Here is a 21,581-nt window from a genome sequence, read left to right on the forward strand (position 1 = left end):
AACTGCATCTTGGTGACGATCAAAATCTATTAACCCGCGAGGACCGAAGACGTTCTGTTTTGTTTTGTTTAAAGACTGCTCTATTAAAAGAGATGTTTCTGATTTGCCTTCATGGCTCCAAAATGATCATCTACTTCTGTTCCATTTTCAAATGATTATTTTGCCAAATTACCACTGAAAGGTTAATGGTTATTTTCAAAATTGATCCCAGATGTTTACCGTTTTTTTCTGATGTCCTCAGGAAGATCATGTCAGCAGGGACCCGCTGGTTCTGTGTAATGAAAAGAAAGGCTGTTACCGTGAAGAGCCATGTGTGGGGTTTCTGTCCACCGGCCCCCCCACCGCAGCCCCCTCAGCAGGGAGGGGGGAGCAGCCGAAACCCACAGCCTCATTTACGCCTCTGCCTTGGTCACCCACAGATTTGGGGATTTATTTTGTTTTGAATCTGAAAAATCTTGCACGCTGCTGTTACTTTACTAATCCCCTTTTGAAGTCTTCTCTCAGAAAGAGAGCTTCTAGTTTTCTGGAGAATCCAACCATCACCTCCCGAAATTCCAGCCAGAAGGGCCCGGGCCACCCTCGCCGGCTCTCTTACAGGCGGTCTGCCGAAACCAAAGACACACGCACACTCGCTCACGCTTTCTGCTCCTGCCAAATCTCTGGCTTGATGTTTGGCTTTGAGTGGAATTTTAATAAGGAGGTCGAGTAGTGAGAAGCGACAAAAGCCATTCTCAAGAAAACATGGGCGTAAGCCAACGGCAGCCCTCGTTTAATTACAGAGAAGTAGGTAATAACATAGAGGGTCCGTGGGGTCTCCTGAGCTACTACACAGCGGAGCGTCCCTTCACCTCAAATCAACTTTGAGTTCTTGGATTTAATCCCTTTCAAGGAGCATAGTTCACTTCCTACAGAAACAAGCTAGGATACAATCCTTTTCTAATCAAATATTATTCCAAGCCTCTCCAGGGCCACCCCCAAAACCACGACCTTCCAAAAAGAGACCGGAGTGTTTGCTGAAGTCAAAAATGTATGAATGGTGCTATTTTTAAACAGGCATTTTGGGCCCTTTTTACTATTCTAGTATTACACGTGATCCATGCTCCCCAAAAAACTACAGAAGAACATGATGTTTAAGTAAAAAAAAAAAATGCAAGCTAAAATCACTCAAAATAGTAAATGACAAATATTTTTATGTGAAAGCATTTCGAGGAAAGATTTCATGGTAATATTAAAAAAAAAAAAAAAAACACCAATAGGAATCAAAACTTGGGTTTATAAGCAGAAGTTTTGGCTAACCAGCATACATAAACCTTGAAAAATTATTCTATGTGGGTGTCTCATGGTGAAGAAATTTTCCTCCCCAGGCAAAGCTTTAGGAGAGAATCCCAAAAAGCCTACATTCAGTTAGTCTAACGGAGTCAGGATCTATGACGTGGTGGCCATGACTTCCCCCTTAACACACTCACACAGCAACCGGTCACAAACTGTGGGATGCCACCCACCTTTTCCACGATGATAAGATCTCCAACCTGGATGTTGGAGCTTTTCACCTTCACTGTCCCTGCGAAGAAAGAGGTCCAAGATACATCATGTGTGAATGCATTCCAATTCCTCACGCCTTTGTAGAGTGCCCACGAGCCTGCAAAGCCAATACAGTACGCCCAGAAGTAATTCCCTACTGGGCCCTGCTAACCTCATGGGCATCACCTGCCTCTCCAGTTAGAGACACCTGCTGCAGAAACTGCTCTGAGAACAAATCGCCACCTCTCAGAGCCCTGCACTAACTCACCCGCTCACAGCAGGTGCCTTCTGTCTTAACGGCACTTCAGCTGCTTTTCTAAATTGGTACCATGAGATTCATTCAACCTCAAAAGAAGACCAAAAAGAACACAGAAAAGAGGAAGAAAATTAAGGACCAGATCCATGGACAGGGTAACTCCTTTTTTTTTTTTTCTTTTTCAGGATTTTATGTATTTGAGAGAGAGAGAGAAAAGGCACGAGTAGGGGGAGAGGTAGAGGGAGAGAACTTCAAGCAGACTCCCCGCTGAGCACAGAGCCCAACGTGGGGCTTGATCTCATAATCCCGAGATCATGACCTGCGCCGAAATCCCGAGATCATGATTACTCAACAGACAGAGCCACCCAGATGCCCTCTGGAAAATCAGCTTTTAATTTTCGACATCCCTGAAAAGAAAGAAGTCATCCTAACATGACTGATTTTTTTCTTTAATTTGTGGTTGCTGGGTGGGTGGGTGGCCCCATCGGCTAAGCGTCTGCCTTCAGCTTGGGTCATGATCCCAGCTAGGACTGAGTCCCAAGCTGGGCTCCTGGCTCAGTGTGGGGAGTCTGCTTCTCCCTCTGCCTCTCGCTCACTTCCGCTCTCTCTCTCTAATAAATCAATCTTTAGAAAAAATTTGCGATTGGTACATATTTTATGGGACTCTGATCAGACTACACCACTTGAGCTGGATGTTTACATGGATAAACAGTCACAGCTAACATTAAACACAAACTTGAACTCAGCACCGTAGAGGCACGGACATGGTGACGGCTGCCTTTAGTCCTCACAATGGCCTTAAGAAATGGCTATTATCACCTCGGGAGTTTTCAGACAAGGAAATTAGGCTCAGACCTGCACCATCCCCACCCCACCACCCTCACCGTTAGAAAGGATCAGAGCCAGGATTCACAACCCCATCTGAATGCAGAGGGAGAATATTAAAAAAAAAAAAAGTTGAGTACAGTTCAAGGCCAAAAAAGAACATTTACTGAGTGCTATGTTGTGGGAATTCAAAGATGCAAGGCAGTACCCTTATCCAAGAAAGAAAAGGGTCAGGTTCCTTCTGGAGTCCACAAACATGCTGGCGGGGGCCAAGGCAGTGAACAGTTTAGGTTTTGTAGGCCAAGAGGTGAGGTTCCCAACTCTGCCAACAATCGGTCCCGCCACCAAAAGGTCAAAACTATTCTTAGTAACCAGACCATCCCCCCCCCAAAAAAAGGGGAGGGGGGCACCAGGGCTGAATTTGGCTCCAGGGCTGTAGTTGCAAACCCATGAGCTAGTAAGAAAGAGAGCCAGACAGATGCGGTTCGTGCGAAATCATGAGAGGAATGATGTAGATGAGTCAGGCGGACGAGGGAGCAGAAAGGGGGAAAAATCTCCCCCTTTGGAGGAGGACCTGAACACTGCCCAGCAAACAGAAGGCTCTTGGTCATACTTTCAACGTTCCAGCACCATCTACGGAATGCCTGCTGTACGCCCGCTGATCCAGAGGCGGGGATACACAGAACTCACCTTCCAGTGGAGGGAAGGAGGCAACGGGTAAACCAGGAGCGAACGGGGTGGGCTTGGCAGGGAAGGTGAGACCCGAGGTGGGTGAAGAACACTGGTGACCAGTAACCCATCAAAACTCATGAGATGGGAGAAAGTGGTATATGTGAGTCGTCCACGCCTGCGTGTGGCCCCAGGTTGCACCTCCCTCGGCAAGGCCAGAAGCACTGGATGGAAGGCAGGGAACAGCAAGAGAGGAAGGTGGAAGGGCAGGTCGGGGCCTGGTGCTCCTGTGGACAAGCCCAGAGGGGAGGGGGGCTGTGATTCTGGTGATGGTCACATTCTTGCAGAAGGGGCAACACCAAGAAATCGTTCCATCGCTGGCTTTTCGTAAAAAGCCCATTTAACTTACAAACTTTCGGCCGAGAAAGAGAGGAAGTAATAATGACTCTTAATCCTTCTCAATGAAGTGCCCTTTCATCTAGCCACGAGGGCAAAAGTGGAGAGGGAATCGCAAACCTGCTATTCCCTCCCTGTGGTCACTCATGCCCCAAAACCCCAACGTTCACTAAGCATAGGATTTCTAACTTGAGCTTAAGAACTTAAAGACACTAATAAAATAATCTGAGTGTACAACTCCAGGCTTTTGCAGTTTTTCACAGTATCCTATGCTTTTCACATAATTCGATATGTCTTTTTAATAATTTACTGCTGTTGAGATTTTCCATAGCATTCCAATGATCTCTACTGACCCAGTCCTTCCCAATAGGTTCCACAGAGTTTCATCTTAATTAATTCTTGTACTTAATTAAATTTTGTGCTGGTAACAGTCCGTGAAACTACCACTAGGAACTTCTTCCCAAACATGAAGAATGACTTCTAGACAGACTACCCAGCAAGCTGGGAACTGAACCAACCCTCGGCTGCTCTGAGGCCTTCTGGATTCTCCCAGTTCGACATCTCACACTGTGAATGTTCCGTGTGCCTCACTTTCACCGAACACAGGACTAAATTCGATGAGAGCCCCAGAGCCTCAAGGGTTCCTTATGTCAAAATATGCGCAGACGGAATGGGGGACATCCACCGAGCCAGCATGAGAGCATTAGATACGGGACAAGAGAGAGACGCCTGGGGGGCTCAACCGGTTAAGCATCTGCCTTCAGCTCCGCTCGTGATCCTGGGGTCCTGGGACCCAGCGTTGGGCTTCCTGCTCCACAGGGAGTGTGCTTCTCCCTCCCCTCTGTTTGCCCCAACCCCTTTCCCACCATTCAGGCTCTATCACTGTCTCTCAAATAAATAAAATAAAATCAGAAAGAAAGGGAGGGAGGAAGAGAGAAAAGGCGGGGAGGAGGAAGGGAGGGAGAAAGGAAAGGAAGAAGAGAAATGCAGAGGGGGCGCCTGGGTGGCGCAGTGGGTTAGAGCCTCTGGTTCAGCTCAGGTCATGATCCCAGGGTCCTGGGATCGAGCCCCACATCAGTCTCTCTGCTCGGCAGGGAGCCTGCTTCCTCCTCTCTCTCTCTGCCTGCTTCTCTGCCTGTTTGTGATCTCTGTCAAATGAATAAATACAATCTTTAAATTAAAGAAAAATGAGAGGAGGTTTCCCTGCCCGACCATTTCTCCCAGCGCCACTAGGGGGCAACAGGAAAAGCATACGCAGCGCGGAGGAGCTAGTCTTCCCTGGGAGGGTGTCCGGGCGATGCTGGAAGGAAGGAAGACGGTAAATTCAGCATGGCCCTCTGTGCCAACGAACTTCTCCTTCACCGGAGCTCGCCTCGGCTTTCCCAGACAGAAATTTACATAGTCTTTGGTTTTATTACTCACATTGAGGCTGGTGGCCTGACCCAAACGATCGTTGGGGCTTGTGTTCCAACCTTCAAGACCTGGCTCCCAGTCTTCTCTGGTACTTAACTCAAAGAGAAATTCGTATTTTCAGTCTTAATCATAATTGCATATGTATGCGTGGGGATGTCGGCAGGACAGACAAAATCCAGAGGATTCAACCGGAGGCCTTGACGGGTGATTCTTCCTGGGGACAAAGGGAGTCTATCCCTTTCTCTGGCACACATACTTCCTAAATTCTTCCCAGGGATTTTTTTTTTTTTTTTTTTTTTAGTAAGCATGAGGTGTTCTTCTAATAAGAAAGAAGAAGAAATTAAATTAGCTCAAACTTCTAAGTGACCAGACCCAGATCCCTGCCTTCTACCACAGAGCCCTGATTTACGATCAGTTAATGTCAACTCTTGCCTCTCCCTGTCCATCTGCTCTACCTCAACAAAAACCCCTTTTAATCCGCGCGCTTGCCGAGCAGATTCTGACCGAGGCCAGCAGGCCGATCCCCCAGACAAGGTCTTCTACTGTATCTGTCAGCCGGGCAGCAGGCTCCCTCTCGGGAAGAGGGCAGCAGGAGCCACACAACCAAGAGGCCACTTGCATTTCTTAGCCATGGTTCCTCACTAGCATGTGTGTGTGCATTGGCAGGGGCGGGGGTGTCTGCAGCTTGCACAAAGGGATATCTTCAGACTCTCTGCTCTGTCGAGCTGACCCCACGGTCCTGACCATTAATTTGGATTTCCCTTTCCACATTGCCATTTGTTGGCAATCAACAACATGCCGTGCAGGGCTATCTGCAGGGTGTGTGTGTGTGTGCGTGTGTGTGTTCTGAATGAGGACAGGCACAAAACCAGAAGAATGAAAACGTGGCAGGAAGAAAAGAGAACGGGAAACAGATACCAGGGTTCCTGTTCCAACGTTGACTGGGCTTTCCCACCAGCCAGGTACCACAGCCGGCTGTGGACATCGGAACAAAGGCCTTCACATGGCCCTCACGGCTGCCTTGGGCCAGGGTGACGGCGGGAAGCAGAAGAAAAGGGAGACAAAATGAGACTGACGGGCCAGGCATTCCGGGCGCTGGGATTAACCCGCAGAATGAAAAGCACTTCAAACTGTGGGAAGGGCTCTGAGTACATGCTTTCTAACCTTACATCAACGGCTATTCTGAGTTTTCTACAAATGTTCTTGCCAAAACAAAACAAAACAAAAGCTAGAGCAAGGTGCAGACGCACTCTGGCAGACCTCCCATCCCCCTAACAAAGTAATAGTATTCAGAGACAGGAGGACAGCAAAATACTCTCCAGGCGTCCCACTGAGAGAAGCCAGCACACACCCGACCACGGCTTCTTCCCTTTTCCCTCTCACTTTCCTTGAGGTTCCTACAGCGGAAGGAGAGCCAGACCCCTGGGGGTGCAACCGGTGTGTCCACACAAGCGCCCCCCCCCCCAGGGCGAATGACCTGTCATCATCTTAAAATTCTTAGTAACTTTTCAACAAGGTCATTTTGCACGGGGTCCCCCCAAATTCCGTAGCTGCCCCCCGAACAGAGACAAAAGCACCCAGTAAGATCTTCAGTACACAGGGCACAGGACAACTTGGCCACCTTCTGAGAACAGAAGGCCACAGCCCTTCCCCCTCCCCAGCCCGCCCTGCTCTCCAGCCAACCTCCAGCCTCTGGGATTTCTAGATCAAGTTGCAGGAACTTTACAGAAGTTTGGCTAAGACATTTTTACAAAGGTTAAGTGGGAAACTGTCTGCTGGCCACATCCTCAATCATCAAATGCCTTCTATAAAACAAATGTATCCCTTTCAGCTTTCGACACTCTCCCCGAGTCACCCCTGAGCCAGAGTTTATAACAGGGAACAAAATTCCAATTACAAGAGCTGTTTATTTCTGCAGAGAGGGACCCCAAGCCTTTCATAAGCAAAGCTATTGAGCACAAACCATGCTTTTCATGGATGACAGCCTCAGAATAAGAGCAGTTTGTCTCCATTGCAGGGAGAAACCAGATGTTTCCCCGGAGTCGAAACAAGCAAATGACAATTCAGTCAAACTAAGGAACAGCCCGCAAGAAAGAATTTTTTTTTTTTTTTAAATTCCGGGGCACCCCTATGTGTGGGCCTCTGTTTTGACCCCAAACACCTCCAGCCCTACTCTTCTTTTCCATTGTGCATGCAGGACACTGATTACTTTTCTAGATCCTGGGCAGCAAACTCTACGCACCAAGGCTGGTTAATGTATTACTCTTGAGCTCACAGTCTGTGACAGTGATGAGTTGTAAATTCTACAGCGTGTGTACATTTCCTGGGGTGGACGTTAAAACGCCTCTGCAGACCTGGCAGAGTTCAGAGGTTTCGCGTTGAAATTTTCATATTCCAGGAGAGCTGTCTTACACTCCCCAGAGCCTAAGAAAAGACTTACTTAAAAACAGGCGAAGGACTGAGAAGTAGTATTGTAAATTCCATGGCTGCATCCTGGGGCTTTTGTTTAAAATAGTGGGAACTTAAAAAAGAAAGCTGAGGTTTAAGGATAGCAAGTTTATACCCAACAGAGGCTTTTAAAATAAATATATAAACGGTTCTCCCTCCTTCGGGTGCCCAGTGAAGAAACAGACCCACACCCCAGTGGTGGGAGGGGGCAGGGGTGGAGACAGATACAATTTGGGAGAGATAACAGTGCAATGTGCATGTGAGATTGTTTTCAGAGGTTTTTATTGGGGGGGAGGGAGGGGAGGTCTTTTTTAATTAAACAATAGATCAGTTCACCAATGATGTGTAATAAAGTAAAACGGAGTACTTTGATAAAACAAGGAAATGAATGAGTCTGAAATAACCTGGCATCTGTCGGAGAATGTATGGGAAAGTGTCTGTCTGGCAAGATCTGCTTTAAACACGACTTGTAAAACTAATGCGCTGAACCAGGGACGCTCGGCAGGGGAAGACTCTGCTTCCTCCACTGCCTTTGAACTCCTCCATAAAGGACTTTGGCAGTACGTTTGCTGTAGTTAATATTAAAAAGACCATCACTGTAATTCTCTTCTCTAGGAAGTATAAAACAGAGATGTCCCGCCAGTTTAGGGACATCTTAGTGCTGGGTGCCTTGCAGATTTGATCTTTTCTTCTTCTGGACCAGAGGTCTTGGCCACAACCATGTCATGCCAGCTCCTGGATCAGGCCGAGAAGCCTAAGAGCTCGATCCTCCCCCTCTTCCCATTTACTGGAGAGGGAGGTTTTGGAGCAATGCTGTATGCCTTGCACCTGGCACTGTTCAATCAGGATGTCAGCTGGGATGAGAAGAATAACCCGGAAGCCCAGAACAAAACGGGTCCCAGTGATCAATACAAGTTCTACTCCATGAACGTCACACATTCGACATTCTGATAACAAAACTGAAGACAGTCTAGATGTCTTTTTTTTTTCCAATAAATTTTATTTATTTGACAGAGAGAGAGCACAAGCAGGCAGAGTAGCAGGGAGAGGGAGAGGGAGAGGGAGAAACAAGCTCCGCGCTGATCAAGGAGCCCAAAGTGGGGCTCGATCTCAGGACTCTGGGATCAAGACCTGAGCCAAAAGCAGTTGCTTAACCAACTGAGCCACCCAGGTGCCCCCAATGGCCTACACTTCTAAATGAAATGTTTCACTAGAAAGGTGAAAGTCTTCCAGAAAGCATCTGCACAGTTTTCCACTTATCCAGGAAATATTTCCCCTCTAAAGGCCAAAATCACAGTGAATTGTGTTGGGGGTTGCACTGATTAATAAATATCTGAAACTTTAAAAATGAAATGAAAAAAATTTAAAGTATAAAACGTATCATGTCTCTACAGAGTTTATACTTTGAAAACACAAATGGTACTTGTGTTTAAGAATACAGAATTTCAGGCACCTGGGTGGCTCAGCTGGTTAAGCGACTGCCTTTGGCTCAGGGCATGATCCTGGAGTCCTGGGATCGAGTCCCGCATTAGGCTCCCTGCTTAGCGGGGAGTCTGCTTCTCCCTCTGCCCCTCTCCCCTCTCATGCTCTCTGTCTCACTCTCTCTCTCAAGTAAAAGAAAAAAAAAAAAAAAAGAATACAGAATTTCAATTTAATTACCCATGAGCTAAACAATGCCCCATTAGTGAACGCATCTTTTATGTTATCTTCTCTTCTCCTGATAAACTCCAGCGGAATAAAACTGCCAATATCCTTTGCCCTCAACATTCAGTAGGAAACCTCAATCCTAAATCATGGTCCAAAATGGATTTTGAACTGAATTGGGGAAAAAAAAAAAAAAAAATATATATATATATATATATATATATAACTCTTAAGTGGAGGTGAGATCCTGAGATGATTCTGTACCTGGGAAAGGGTGAACAGAGGACCTGGAAGGATGTAGAACTATCTGGAAAGAACTGGGGAAGATTAAACATATCAGCTGGTTTTTACCACCACGCAGTACTCAAAAACTGAAGACAGGAGGATTCTCTCCATCTCACACAGACCTTGGGCCTATGACTTATGGCTCCCAGGGGTGCCCAGATGTCCACAGCGGGGAAGAAGCATCAGCAATTGTGTTCATGGTACCTCTGTTCGCACTTTCTTTCAAAGCTGATTACCCGCGTGCTTCACTTAGCCCTTGATCAGAGGTTAGTCTGAAAACGTTCCTGGTAGGAAGGAAGACCCACGTAATTCCTCCTGGGAACATGCAAATCCAGCTGCCCGCATCACCTGTGACAATCAAGGCACATCCCTCTACCCCCGGAATGAAACTTTTGGTTTGGGCCAGACATACAGAACGAGAAACAATCCATTTACTGATTACTCTTTCCCTACCCAACCCCAGTCTCTGCAGCAACAAAATGACGTCTCACGGGGTCTGCTGACCCTTCAAGACACGCTCTTCTTTGGCTTTGGTATCTCCAGGGCCTCTGAACACCATTGGAGCAGTCAGGTCTAGAAAACTCCTAAGGACCTAGGAGCCTCCCTCCAAGCCGATCATGTTACAAATGAGGATTTCAAGGAGGAGAGGGGAGGCTTCTTTGTCTGAAAGCATGATCCCCATAGGGTTGTCGACAACTTTGTCAAACAGGCAGCTTGTCCACCTCAGAATAAGGATGCTTGGGGCACCTGACTGGCTCAGTCGGTTAAGCCCCCAGCACGTGATGGAGCCCCAGTCATGATCTCATGGGTCCTGAAACCAACCCCCAGTTGGGCCCGAGGCTCAGCGAGGAGTTGGCTTGGAGATTTTCTCCCCTTCTCCCCACTCACTCTTTCCCTCTGTCTCTCTCTAAAATAACTGAGTAAATTATTTTGATGGGGTGCCTGGCTGGCTCAGTTGTCAACCAACTGCCTCCGGGTCATGTCGTGATCCCAGGGTCCTGGAATCAATCCCCACATTGGGCTCCTTGCTCAGCGGGGAGCCTGCTTCTGCCTCTCCCTCTGCCTGCTACTCTGCCTGTTTGTGCTCTCTCTCGCTTTCTGTCAAATAAATAAATTAATTAAAAATTTAAAGAAGAAAAACAGAATGAAGATGCTGGATTAATAAATTCCTTTGGACTCAGAAACATGCTTTAAAATGATCTAAACCTACCAGCCCTCCTGTAGCACACATCTTAAGGCTGAATATCACCACTATAGGTAAGATATTCTGTGTGAAAGTGCTGAGCCCAGCTCCTGGCACATGGTAGGTGTCCAGACCTACAGGCTATAAAGATGTGCATTCAGACAGGCCGAGGTTCGAGTCACAGCCCTGTCCCCCACCTAGCGACACCATCTGAAACACAGCCCCTTCCCTGAGCCTCTCAGTTCAATCTGTAAAAGGCATCTCCACACGGCTGTTTAAGAAATACACGCCAGACCTTGCCCAGTACCTGCTGGCTTACGGTGGGTAATCGCTCATCTTTTTCTAGGGTTTTCCAATTTCGGCAGAATTTCTCAAACACGTCCAATGCCATCTCCGCCCTAGCACACCTTGTACACAGATTCCCAGAGCACAGAACGGACTTTGCCACAGTGTCAGCCCTCGTTGGCCTGCATGGTCTTCTCCTCTGTCCTCCCAGGAGGGAGACTCAGGAAACGCGGTCTGAGTGGGAAGAACAAGACGGAGCCCGAACCTGGGGCACATACCCCACACTCCCAGCCATCACACCCGGGGCCTTTGGGAGACTCCTCCCCAGGGCCACTTCGTGCCTGTGTGCTCTGGGTCCTAGCACGGGGCGCCAAGCTCAGAAGGGTCCTAGATTGGGCTCCATGCGTGCCTGCTGCCATCTTGAAATTCTTAATTTTTGAACAAGGGCCCCCCATGTTCATTTTGCACCATGCACCACAAATATGCAACCCATCCTGCTCTTTTCCATCCTGTTAGACTTAAGATGAAGGTCACTTCTTCTGAGAAGACTGAGCAGCTCCTCTCGGACTCGCTCCCATAACCTCCCACGACCCCTGGCTCATACCCCCATTTATTAATCCACCCCCACCAATGTTTCACGGACCACTGTCACAGCACCATCACCACTGGCCTTCTTGAGCCCACACCAAATCCCAGGCACAGTGTTATGTTCTTCTCATCCGAGAGTTATATTTAGAGCACCTCTAAGGTAGGCACTATTACTACCCCAATTTACTGAAAGGTTAAGGACCTGCCCACAGAGCTGGGTGCAGGGGAAAGCAGGACACTTGGGTCCAGGCAGGGCACAGGCTCAGGTTCAGAACGTTTTCTTCAACTGCCAGGCACTGTGCTCAGAACCAGGAATGCAGTGATCAAGAAAGGGACAGTCTTTATGACAGCCACCCCACTCCTACCCCGGACATATAATTATTAGTTGCATTTTTCGACTATGTATTTAAATGTCTGGACACTTCACCCAGAATCCCCAGCCCCTTGGGTTTATCTCTGTAATACGGAAGCCTACTGTAAACTTCGGACGTGTGATTGATAGTCAAAAAAATTCTCAAGAAAGCAAAGAAAAAGTGGTTTTGACATGACGTATTAAAATATTTCAAACATGGGACGTGCCTCTCCCTCTCCCTCTGCCTGCCACTCTGCCTACTTGTGCTCTGTCAAATAAATAAAATCATTTTTAAAAAATTTAATAACAAAATAAAATACTTCAAATAGTTCCTATTAAACCATGACAATGACATTAAAAATTGATCTAACTGGTGTGTTATTTTAGGTAACAAATTATTTGAAAGAAATAAGATGATCTAAATGGAAGTAGCTATTAATCAAAACAAAAAACAAAAAAACTATCATCCATTTTTCCTCACAGTGATGAATGCCTTACTGTCAGATTTTTTAGTTGTTTAAAATCCACTTTTTTCTTGAAGTTTGGGATTTTTTTTTCAACTTGATTACCATAATGCCTCTAAAACTCTGGCAAAGTCCCAACAAGACTTGTGCCATTGGCCTTCCTAAAACTATATTAACCCTTGCTAAAAAGGCATGTCATGAATCTAATTTTGACACATCAGACAAACACAAGTTGAGGGACAAGCCACAAAGCAACTTTCCTGAAACTGGCCAGTTCTTTTCAAAATGTCAACATTTTGACAAAGAAAACCAAGGAGCTATGCCAAGCTAGAGGAAATTAAGGAGCAAGGACAATTAAATGCCACCGGGAAAACCCATCCTGATTTCTGTACCAGGAAAAATAACGCTGTTAAAAACAGAATATTTTAGACGCTGGCGGCTCGGGGATGGAAAAAACAAACAAACAAACAAAAAAAAAACACAGGACATGTTTTCAGGAACAAATGGCAAATTTTGAGTAAGGACTGTAGATTGGATTCATAGTAATGTACCAATGTTGAATTCCCTGATTTTGATCATTGCAGCGTGTTATGTGAGAGAAACGCCCTAGGAGGAATTAGGCGTGGAAGTATTTAGGAGTAAAGGGGATGATGCCTGCAACTTAGTTCTCCAGGGAGAGAAGGACTATTAAAACAGCAAACATGGAAAAATGTTAACATTTGGCGTTCACCACAGGATTTTTGTAACTTTTTTCCTAGTTAGAAATTACTACCCACCCCACCCCCCAATTTTTAAAATTTGATCAGCACAAGTCCTGGAAATGATGCAGAATGCAGGTAAACATCATGGCCTGGTATCTAGTGATGAAGAACTCCATATTCCGGTTTCTAAAGGTTTCTGAACTCTAAAAACTGTGTTGAAAAATACATTCAAAGACAGCATGTGATACAAAAGGAACCAGTCCACACTGGGTGGATACATGTATACATGTTTGTTTCATTTCGCATTTAAACTTACTAAATGTGAAAAGCCTCACTCAAGAAAATAGTAAGTAATTAAACAGTGAGGTCAAAAAAAGGCTTCTTTCTCTTCCTCTCTCTGAAATCTTCCATTTGGGGCTTCCTACTCTGGCCCTCCCCCACCCCTGCCCTTCAAGTGTATCAAATAACTAAACTCACCTCCATCACTTTCTGAGCTGACAGTTTCTTCAGTGCTTTTTTGGGGGCTTTCAAAACAAACGGGGGGGGGGGGGCGAGCAGGGGCTGGGTTAATATTCGAACTCCGCTCGGTTTCCCCTACTGTCGCATTGGCATGACAATGGAAACCATGGGCCACAAAAGGAGACCAACAAAGGAAGACAAGTTTTTAATGCTAGAGCCATCTGCCAATTCTCCTTCGGATCTTTCCAAGAACCGAGTGAAGATAAAGCGGGAGCAGAGAATGGGGCATGCAGGGGAGGGCAGAAAAATCATTCACGGGAAAAGCAATTGCAATATGAAAAGAACCAAAGAAGGTTTGGAGCCTGGATAGATGAATGAATGGAATCCCTCTAAAGAGATCCACCGCACCCTCTCCCCAATGGGGCTTTTGTCGGTTGCCTAGCATTTTAAATGTTATAGTCAGAATATGTTATTAAGGGAGGATTTAATATACACAAACCACAAAAAACACCCTGCAGAGTGGTCTTCTGATTACCCACGTGGAAAGCCCAAGCCACCTGCCTTTGCAAAGATTATGCTGGGCTTTCTTTCTTTACGTAGCAAAATGTCCTAAATACAGTAGTTTAGGGATAATAAAGCATTTTTATACCAACTCTACATCCCTCACTTCTCCAGCAGACTTGCGAAATGTTAAGACCACCAACTGTGAAAATCTATTTAAATGCACTAAAACGAAAGACGTTCATGCCCTTGAGAAATTTTTTTTTTTAATTTTTTTTGAGCCTAAAACATATTCCTCCAACATTGTTCCTAGAAGGGAAATTCTGTGCAAAACCCTGAAACCACGCGTGGATGCCTTTTCTTGGGAAGATTAAAACATGCGAAAGCAGTTCACACTCGACATAGATACGCCCTCCCTGAAACATCTACCTCCTCATTTTCAGCATTTTGAACAACCTGAAGGTAAGGCACAGATTTTTGCTGCTCCCAAAACATTACTAAGCTCTGAGTGGGATCAGCCATCTTCTGGAACTTTAGGGAACATGCTCTCATTCCTGAACACAGCCTTACAGGTAATCTCCTGTAGAACTTGTACTTGAAACAGAAGTCAACATTGGCTGGGTTGCTTTGTGGGTTTTCATGGGTTTTTGTTTGGGTGTTTGTTTTTTTTAATTCCACCAATTTAAAATGCACACATATTGCAAGGGATTCAAGGATTAAAGGCAATCTAGTCACTTCTCTTTTGGTCTGACTGTATACACTCCCCACCTTAATTTTCAGGATTTACAAGATGCCTTTCAAGGAAATCTTCACAGATGCAGTGTTTATATAAATCTGGTGCCTATTTAAAAACTAATGTTGCAAAATTGTAGCATGCATTTTGTAATGTTGAAAGAGTATCTTTTACAGCTTATAGGACAGACCTTATAGCCTCCACCTGAACAAAAGGAGCTCCCTCCTTCTCTCCACGGTCAGCCCAGGGATAGGCAAAGGGACAGGGTTAGCCAGAAGAGGGTGCCCAATGACCAAAGTTTCATTCCAGCCTGATGATGCACAAGTTAGCCCACAGGCCTGGCTCTGGGAGAGACGGTGACAGCCCCAGGCACATCCTGGTCTCCCTGGTCCCAGCAACTGAGTGACTGCCCCCCACACACTGTCCTGTTTGCACACCCACGGGCCCTGGGCCTTGAACTCTGCTCCCTGACTCTCAGCAGCCCATGATGAGAGTTGCAACCCTGCGGCCCAAGGTCAGGCGGCAGGAGGTGGCCCAGGCAGAGCCAGGAGGCTGACCTCTTGCTGTGAGCCGGCTGTAGGCCTGGCAGTTGACTTCCCTGTCCCGCACATAGCATCGGGTCTCCTCTACGGCCTCTCGGATGACGGTGACGGCCAGCACGAAGCCCTGCGGAGAGAGCACAGAGAGGGTGAGCCCTGCTCCAGGCGACCTTCCTCTCCTGGTGCTGGGGACGGGAAAGGCCAGAGGCCACACCGGAGGGCAGCGGGGCAGGGCCCGCTAATTACCCCAAAAGCACACGCCCCCGCAAGCCCACTTCTTGGCCTCCTTCCTGCATACACGCCCTGGGGAAACACGCCCACACACAGACAGACCAGCAGCCCTATTCACCACCACCGCAGGGCTTCTAAGAGGAAAAGGTGGTCCGTCCACAGGCAGCGACAGAGGGATGACGTCTGCTAACAGTCCACGTGCTGGGTGCCCTTCCAACGAGGCTACACCCCCAGAGCAACCCTCCACTCACAGCCGCTGAGATAGAGGAGCCTCAGAAGCACAGAAAGGCTGAGTCATCTTGCCCAAGGACGGGAAGCTCTAAGTGACCGGCAGGAAATCTGGCTCAGAGTCCTTGCTCCTAACAGTCATGTTGTTCTACACCTGGAGAAACCTGGAAGACCTACCAGCCAGTCAGATGGGGCACCAGGAGACGGTTAAAGAGAAGGCGATCCTTCCCGTGCCCTGACCCACCCAGGAGACGAATCAACTTTTCACCACATACAAGGTAACAAAGGCCGTGCATTGACACAACCAGGGACAGCCACCATCCTCTGGCAGGAGTTCCCAGTTTCCTTAACTACTGGCTAGACTCCTCTGCAAGGCAGGCACCGAGAGGGAGGAAGGGGCCAAAGGGGACTTCAGTCTTCTCTGCACGGCGTTAAATCCTTATAAAGAGAACACATCCAAGTATTAACTGCGCAAGTAGCCACAAATAAAAAGAACACTGGAGACTGCCTGACCTTCCCGGGGCGAGGTAACCCAACTCATCAAATTTGGGAGGGACTGGCGTGGGAGTCAGCCATAACCAGAATCTATTTCCATCTAGATCTCTCCTCTCATGTCAATAAAGGCAAGAACATGCATTCATTTTTCTTACAAAACAGCCCTATCATCTCCTTTTAAAGTCATTAAAAAAAAAAAAAAATACAGAAAGCACCACCACGCTAAAGGTTAGCAGCGGTGACTCTTGGAGCATTTCATTTTCATACCATTTACTCTGTGAAATATATTAACTTCGATTCAAAGGACTTTAAATCTCTTCTGTAAATCTAGCCAGAGATGTGTGGCTTTGTGGAACTCCTCCGAAGCCTCCTGCATCTTTACAATCAAAGGATTACTCCTGTTTCCAATCAGATCGCGCAGTCCTGGCTGCGGCCAGAGCAAAACTGGCACGTTTCAGAATAAAAGCATCCCCAGACCGGGGGTGGGGGCGAGGAGACCTGTTCTGGGGGAGCACAGACCCAGGGCGCACAACTCCTCCCCCTCCCAAGCTGCCGGTTTCCTTGCTCTGGGCCAGAACCCAGGTGCTTGCTGTTTGTTTTTTCAGATGTTCCAGTTTCTACTTCTCTCTGCGTGGGCCCAGCTAAACCCCATTGATGGCTGGTGGAACGTGTGTGCTCCCAAAGAGACCGGAGCCTCTGACCAACCCTGCTGCCTCCTGAATTATCGAATCTGCTCTCCCCCGGCCCTACCCCCAAACACACAGTTCCTATCAATCCCAGAGGACAGGCCATCCCTTAGGGTAGAAAATGCCTTCACAAAGAGATACAAATGTAGTCCCGAAATAAATTCCAACTCTGCAGCTAAAGAGGCCCCTCACAGCCACAGATAGTCAGAGAGAGGCTTTAACAGGGAGGCCTGGGGTTGTCTGAGCTTGTAAAAGGAATTGGAGGCAGTGACAGCCTCTGATGAGAGCCCAGACAAAGCCATTCTGAAGGTGGTAAGCCTCCCTTTGTAAAGTTGTGCGTCAAAAATAGATTTACTAAAGCAAAACAAATCTATGAGCTAGAAATCAGAAAAGCAGTTGCCTCTGGTTCAGGAGGGGGCGACTGGAAAGGGGCATTAGGGAACCAGGGTGATGAAAACGTTCTCTATTTTGACCAAGGTGCTGTTTCCACGGGTGCTGACAGATTTCAACGCTCACTGCATCGCGAACACAGTATCTGCACATCTAAGATATTGGTACCATGAAAATGATATCAAAAGCTAAATCTTGGGGCGCCTGGGTGGCTCAGTGGGTTAAGCCGCTGCCTTCGGCTCAGGTCATGATCTCAGGGTCCTGGGATCGAGTCCCATGTTGGGCTCTCTGCTCAGCAGGGGGCCTGCTTCCCTTCCTCTCTCTCTGCCTGCCTCTCTGCCTACTTGTGATCTCTCTCTGTCAAATAAATAAATAAAATCTTTAAAAAAAAAAAAAAAAAGATAAATCTTGGGGCGGCTGGGTGGCTCAGTCGGTTAAGCGTCTGCCTTCAGTTCAGGTCATGATCCCAGGACCCCGGGGTCCTGGGATCGAAACCCCACTCTGGGCGCCCTGCTCAGCGGGGAGCGTGCTCCTCCCCTCCAACCTCCTACCCTGCTCATTCTCGCGCTCTCTCACTCTCTAATGAACAAACAAAAAATCTTAAAAAAAAAAAAACTAAATTAAATCTTCATTCAGACAATAAGCAATGTCACTGGTGCCAGATGTTTAACATTCCAATGGGAGTATGTCCTGAGAATTCTCTGTCCATTGGGAGCCAAAGGAGGCTTCTTATTTGTAGTACTTCATTTAATGCATCCAGCAAGCCGAGGAAGTAGACATGATTGTCCCCATTTTACAGATGAAGGAGAGGCCTTTCGAAGTGGGTGAAGACTCCGCACAGAAAAATCTAGGGGAGGGCACCTGGGCAGTTCAGTCGGTTAAGCATCTGCCTATCTCTCAGGTCATGATCCCAGAGTCCCAGAATGGAGTCGACTCCTCGGGCTCCCTGATCACTGGGGAGTCTGCTTCTCCCTCAACCCCTCTCCCATGCTTCTGCGCACTCTCATGCTCTCTAATAAATAAATGAGGGGTGCCTGAATGGCTCAGTCAGTTAGGCGTCTGCCTTCAGCTCAGGTCATGGTCCCAGGGTCCTGGGATCAAGCCCCGCATCAGGCTTCCGGCTGAGCAGGAAGCCTGCTTCCCCCTCTAACCCCTGCTCATGCTGTCTCTTATGTACGCTCTCTCTCTCTCAAATAAATAAATAAAATCTTAAAAAAAAAAAAAAAAAAGGATTTTCTGAAATATTAAAAAAAAAAACAGGGGAAATCTGGTGTAGTCATCTAGAAATAGATGCCACCCACTTTGTCTTTGACCCCAAACCTCCTTCTCTGCAGCCCCTGGGAAGAGGAAAAACTGCCCTCGCAGTCCTGGCCTTCACGGGAAAGGCCAGCTGTAAAACGAGGCACAGATGCAGAAGCAGGAAGCTCAGGGCCACCAGCAGCTGCTGCTCACCTGCCTGGTTTCCACCTGCGGCCACAGTGGAGGGAATCAGGTGCATCAGAGGGGAGACCGGGAGACGGCCGCGGTGGCAGGGGCTACAGTGACCGCGTGCACCGAAGGTCAGATTTCTCCAGAAAACTCTAGGCTTCACTTCAGCGAGGAGACAGAGGCAGGGGCTGGGGCCAGGCCCCCTAATTTAGGTGGGGGGGGGGGGGACTCTCTAGGCCATCGCAGTCCCCATCACTTGCTCCAGCCCCCCTGGACTAGAAAGGAGGGAGATTTTCACCGGGAATGTTTTTATGTTTCATGCACCAAGTGAATGTATCACCTTTCAAATAACTGCACTTCAGAAAGGGAACCATGAAAGGCAATGTGACAAGTTATATTTTATGCACGTTAGAGACTAACTTTTTAAAAATAAGCAACTCGGGGTTTGAGTCTATATAGCTATGTAGTAAACAGTGAAACAAAAAAAGACAAATAAAATTGGGGTATTTCATATAAAACTCTAAAGTTTCTGACTCTGGGGTCTGGCAACTCCAGGCGTACGTCCGCACCTGCAGGAACAGAGCAGTACATTCCGTATTGGATGGGACAGAAGCTCCCTTGCTCCCCCTTGCTGGATGGTGTCAGCCCAGCCCCTAAGTCTGCAGCGGGCCAGTCCCTGGGTAAGGACACAGCGCACAGACGGGAAAGCTTGGCATGCGAGGGAAGGATGCAAACAGAAGGTGGCTTCCGCTGCCAGAGTCCTGGCTCACCTACAAATGAGAGCAGGACAGAACAGTCCGCACATCCCCAGAGCACCTTTCCTGTCCGCGTGGGGAAAAGGACTCCCCTCTCCTTTCTCAGGGCCGGAGCTGCTGGCCGGACTTGTCCGCCAACGCGACACAGTGTGGACACCCACGCACTCACGGATTCCTTAGCAAGTGGCCCCCCTACACGGTAAGTGCCCGGACACCAAATCCTCATCAACTCCTACCTGCCGCTGAAGGAAAAAAAAAAGTCTGTTCTTATTTCTAGAAGGAAGGCTTAAATCTTTTCTACTTTAACAGTCTTCTCCCAATTAAAGCTTAAACAATATTCATGAACAGAGAATCCGAGTTCTCCCCCAAGTCCCACCTAACTCAGCGAGAAATAAACAGCCGCTATTTGAAGAAGAGCTGTCAGTTCCACCCTCTCCACCGCCCAGTCACACGGCCCAGAACACAGAGCTTCCTTCTGTTTTTCCAGTGCTCTGAGCACATGCCTGCCACGGGGCCTTTGCACGGCTGGTCCCTGTAGTTGGAATACTCCTGCCCTCCTACCCCTCTACCCATCCCTTTCTCAAGAAGCTTTCCAAAACCACACCAGCTAAGGCTGTCCCCCCACACCTGCTTCCCCCACCTTCATCCATTCAACAAATATTAAATGTGCCTGGGATTGCCCATCTAGCCTGTGACCTCATTCTGTAACCTCTATGGCACTTCCTACAATTAAAAATCATTTCATCCATCTGTTTACAGTCTATCCCCTCTGAAAACCAGCTCCACGAGGGCAGGGGTTATCAGTTTCATTCGGTGCAGTGTCCCCAGCACCCAGCACAGTGCCTGGCACACAGCTGGTGCTCAATAACCACTTGCCAAAAGGAGGGAAGGGAGGGAAGGGAGGGAAGGGAGGGACATGCTGGCCAGCTCCATCTGACTTCACACACAAAGCCCAGAACCTGGTACTTTTCAAACAAACCATCCCGCCAACAGACTCTACATAAACAGAAAATGCCATCTCATAAAACTGTTTCAGTAGCACCAACCACAGAGACAGAAACTTCGTCTTTCTTGCTTGCCACCGCGTGCCCAGAGTCTAGAAGGGGATGGAAGGCACAATAAGTACGCAATACACAGTAGCTAAAGAAATGATGACCGAGCAACCGACGGACGGAATGAATCAAGAACACAGGCTTCACCACACTCTGCTCCTGGGGGTGCCTGAACGGGGGCGTCCACGTGGAGCTGGAGGGGATCCCCTCTCTTAAAGGGCCTGTTCCAGATGCCTGCGGGACAGAGGCAAGGAAGTGTCTGTTCCCAAAGCCCTGAGGTCACTGAACAAACCAGGCCGACCTACTTACCAGGGGGACCCAGTACGTGTAGAGGGCGCCAAGTCTCATCTCCGGGACAAACTGAGAGCAGGCCAGAAGCAAGAAATAGAGGTTGAAGAAGTATTTGAACTGGTTAAACAGCACCTGGAAAGAGGAGACAGGAGAGAGGGAAGACCGTCAAGCCTTGTCCGGTGGGGTCGGGGGAGGTCTCGCAGCGGGGGAGCCACCGCGGAAAGCATTCCTACCCAAGAACGCGACGCCCACGGTACCTTCTGCGGGAATCTGAAACACTCCTACAGATTGTTCAGGAAAATACACACGGGCAATAAAAATATCCTTGATCAAAGTAAAAATATACATAATGATACACACGGAAATGATAAATTTCAGGAAGAAACCCCTGGAGGCTGCAGGGAAAGGCTTCAACTTTATCTGTTATGACTTATTTCTTAAAAACCATGTGGGCCCCTCGAAACATTAAGAGGAGGTTTCACTGGAAAATACCTCTACTCTAAGACTGATCAAGAAAATGAGGTAAGGGGTGTCTGGGTGGCTCAGTGGGTTAAAGCCTCTGCCTTCGGCTCAGGTCATCACCCCAGGGTCCTGGGATCGAGTCCCACATCAGGCTCTCTGCTCAGCAGGGAGCCTGCTTCCTCTACTCTCTGCCTACTTGTGATCCCTGTCTGTCAAATAAATAAATAAAATCTTTAAAAAAAAAAAAAAGAAAGAAAAGAAAACGAGGTAAATCATCATCTCCACAATATGATCTCAACAC

At 47.7% G+C, this 21,581-nt stretch overlaps 1 protein-coding gene across 8 annotated transcripts in view; it reads right to left on the reverse strand.

Moving 5' to 3' along the window:
* Positions 1-21,581, reverse strand: part of ATP9A (ATPase phospholipid transporting 9A (putative)) — a 131,964-nt gene that overhangs the window by 75,969 nt on the left and 34,414 nt on the right. For all 8 annotated transcript variants that reach the window (XM_082744925.1, XM_082744924.1, XM_082744929.1 and 5 more), the window contains 4 exons: positions 20,837-20,950; positions 15,281-15,389; positions 1,503-1,561; positions 220-271 (listed from right to left, as the gene is read on the reverse strand). In XM_082744925.1, the coding sequence (XP_082601051.1) occupies positions 220-271; positions 1,503-1,561; positions 15,281-15,389; positions 20,837-20,875 (259 nt within the window). In that variant the 5' untranslated portion in view covers positions 20,876-20,950. The remainder of the gene's footprint in view (positions 1-219; positions 272-1,502; positions 1,562-15,280; positions 15,390-20,836; positions 20,951-21,581) is intronic.

Source organism: Mustela nivalis (assembly GCF_964662115.1).
Source record: "Mustela nivalis genome assembly, chromosome: 8".
Lineage (NCBI taxonomy): Eukaryota > Metazoa > Chordata > Mammalia > Carnivora > Mustelidae > Mustela > Mustela nivalis.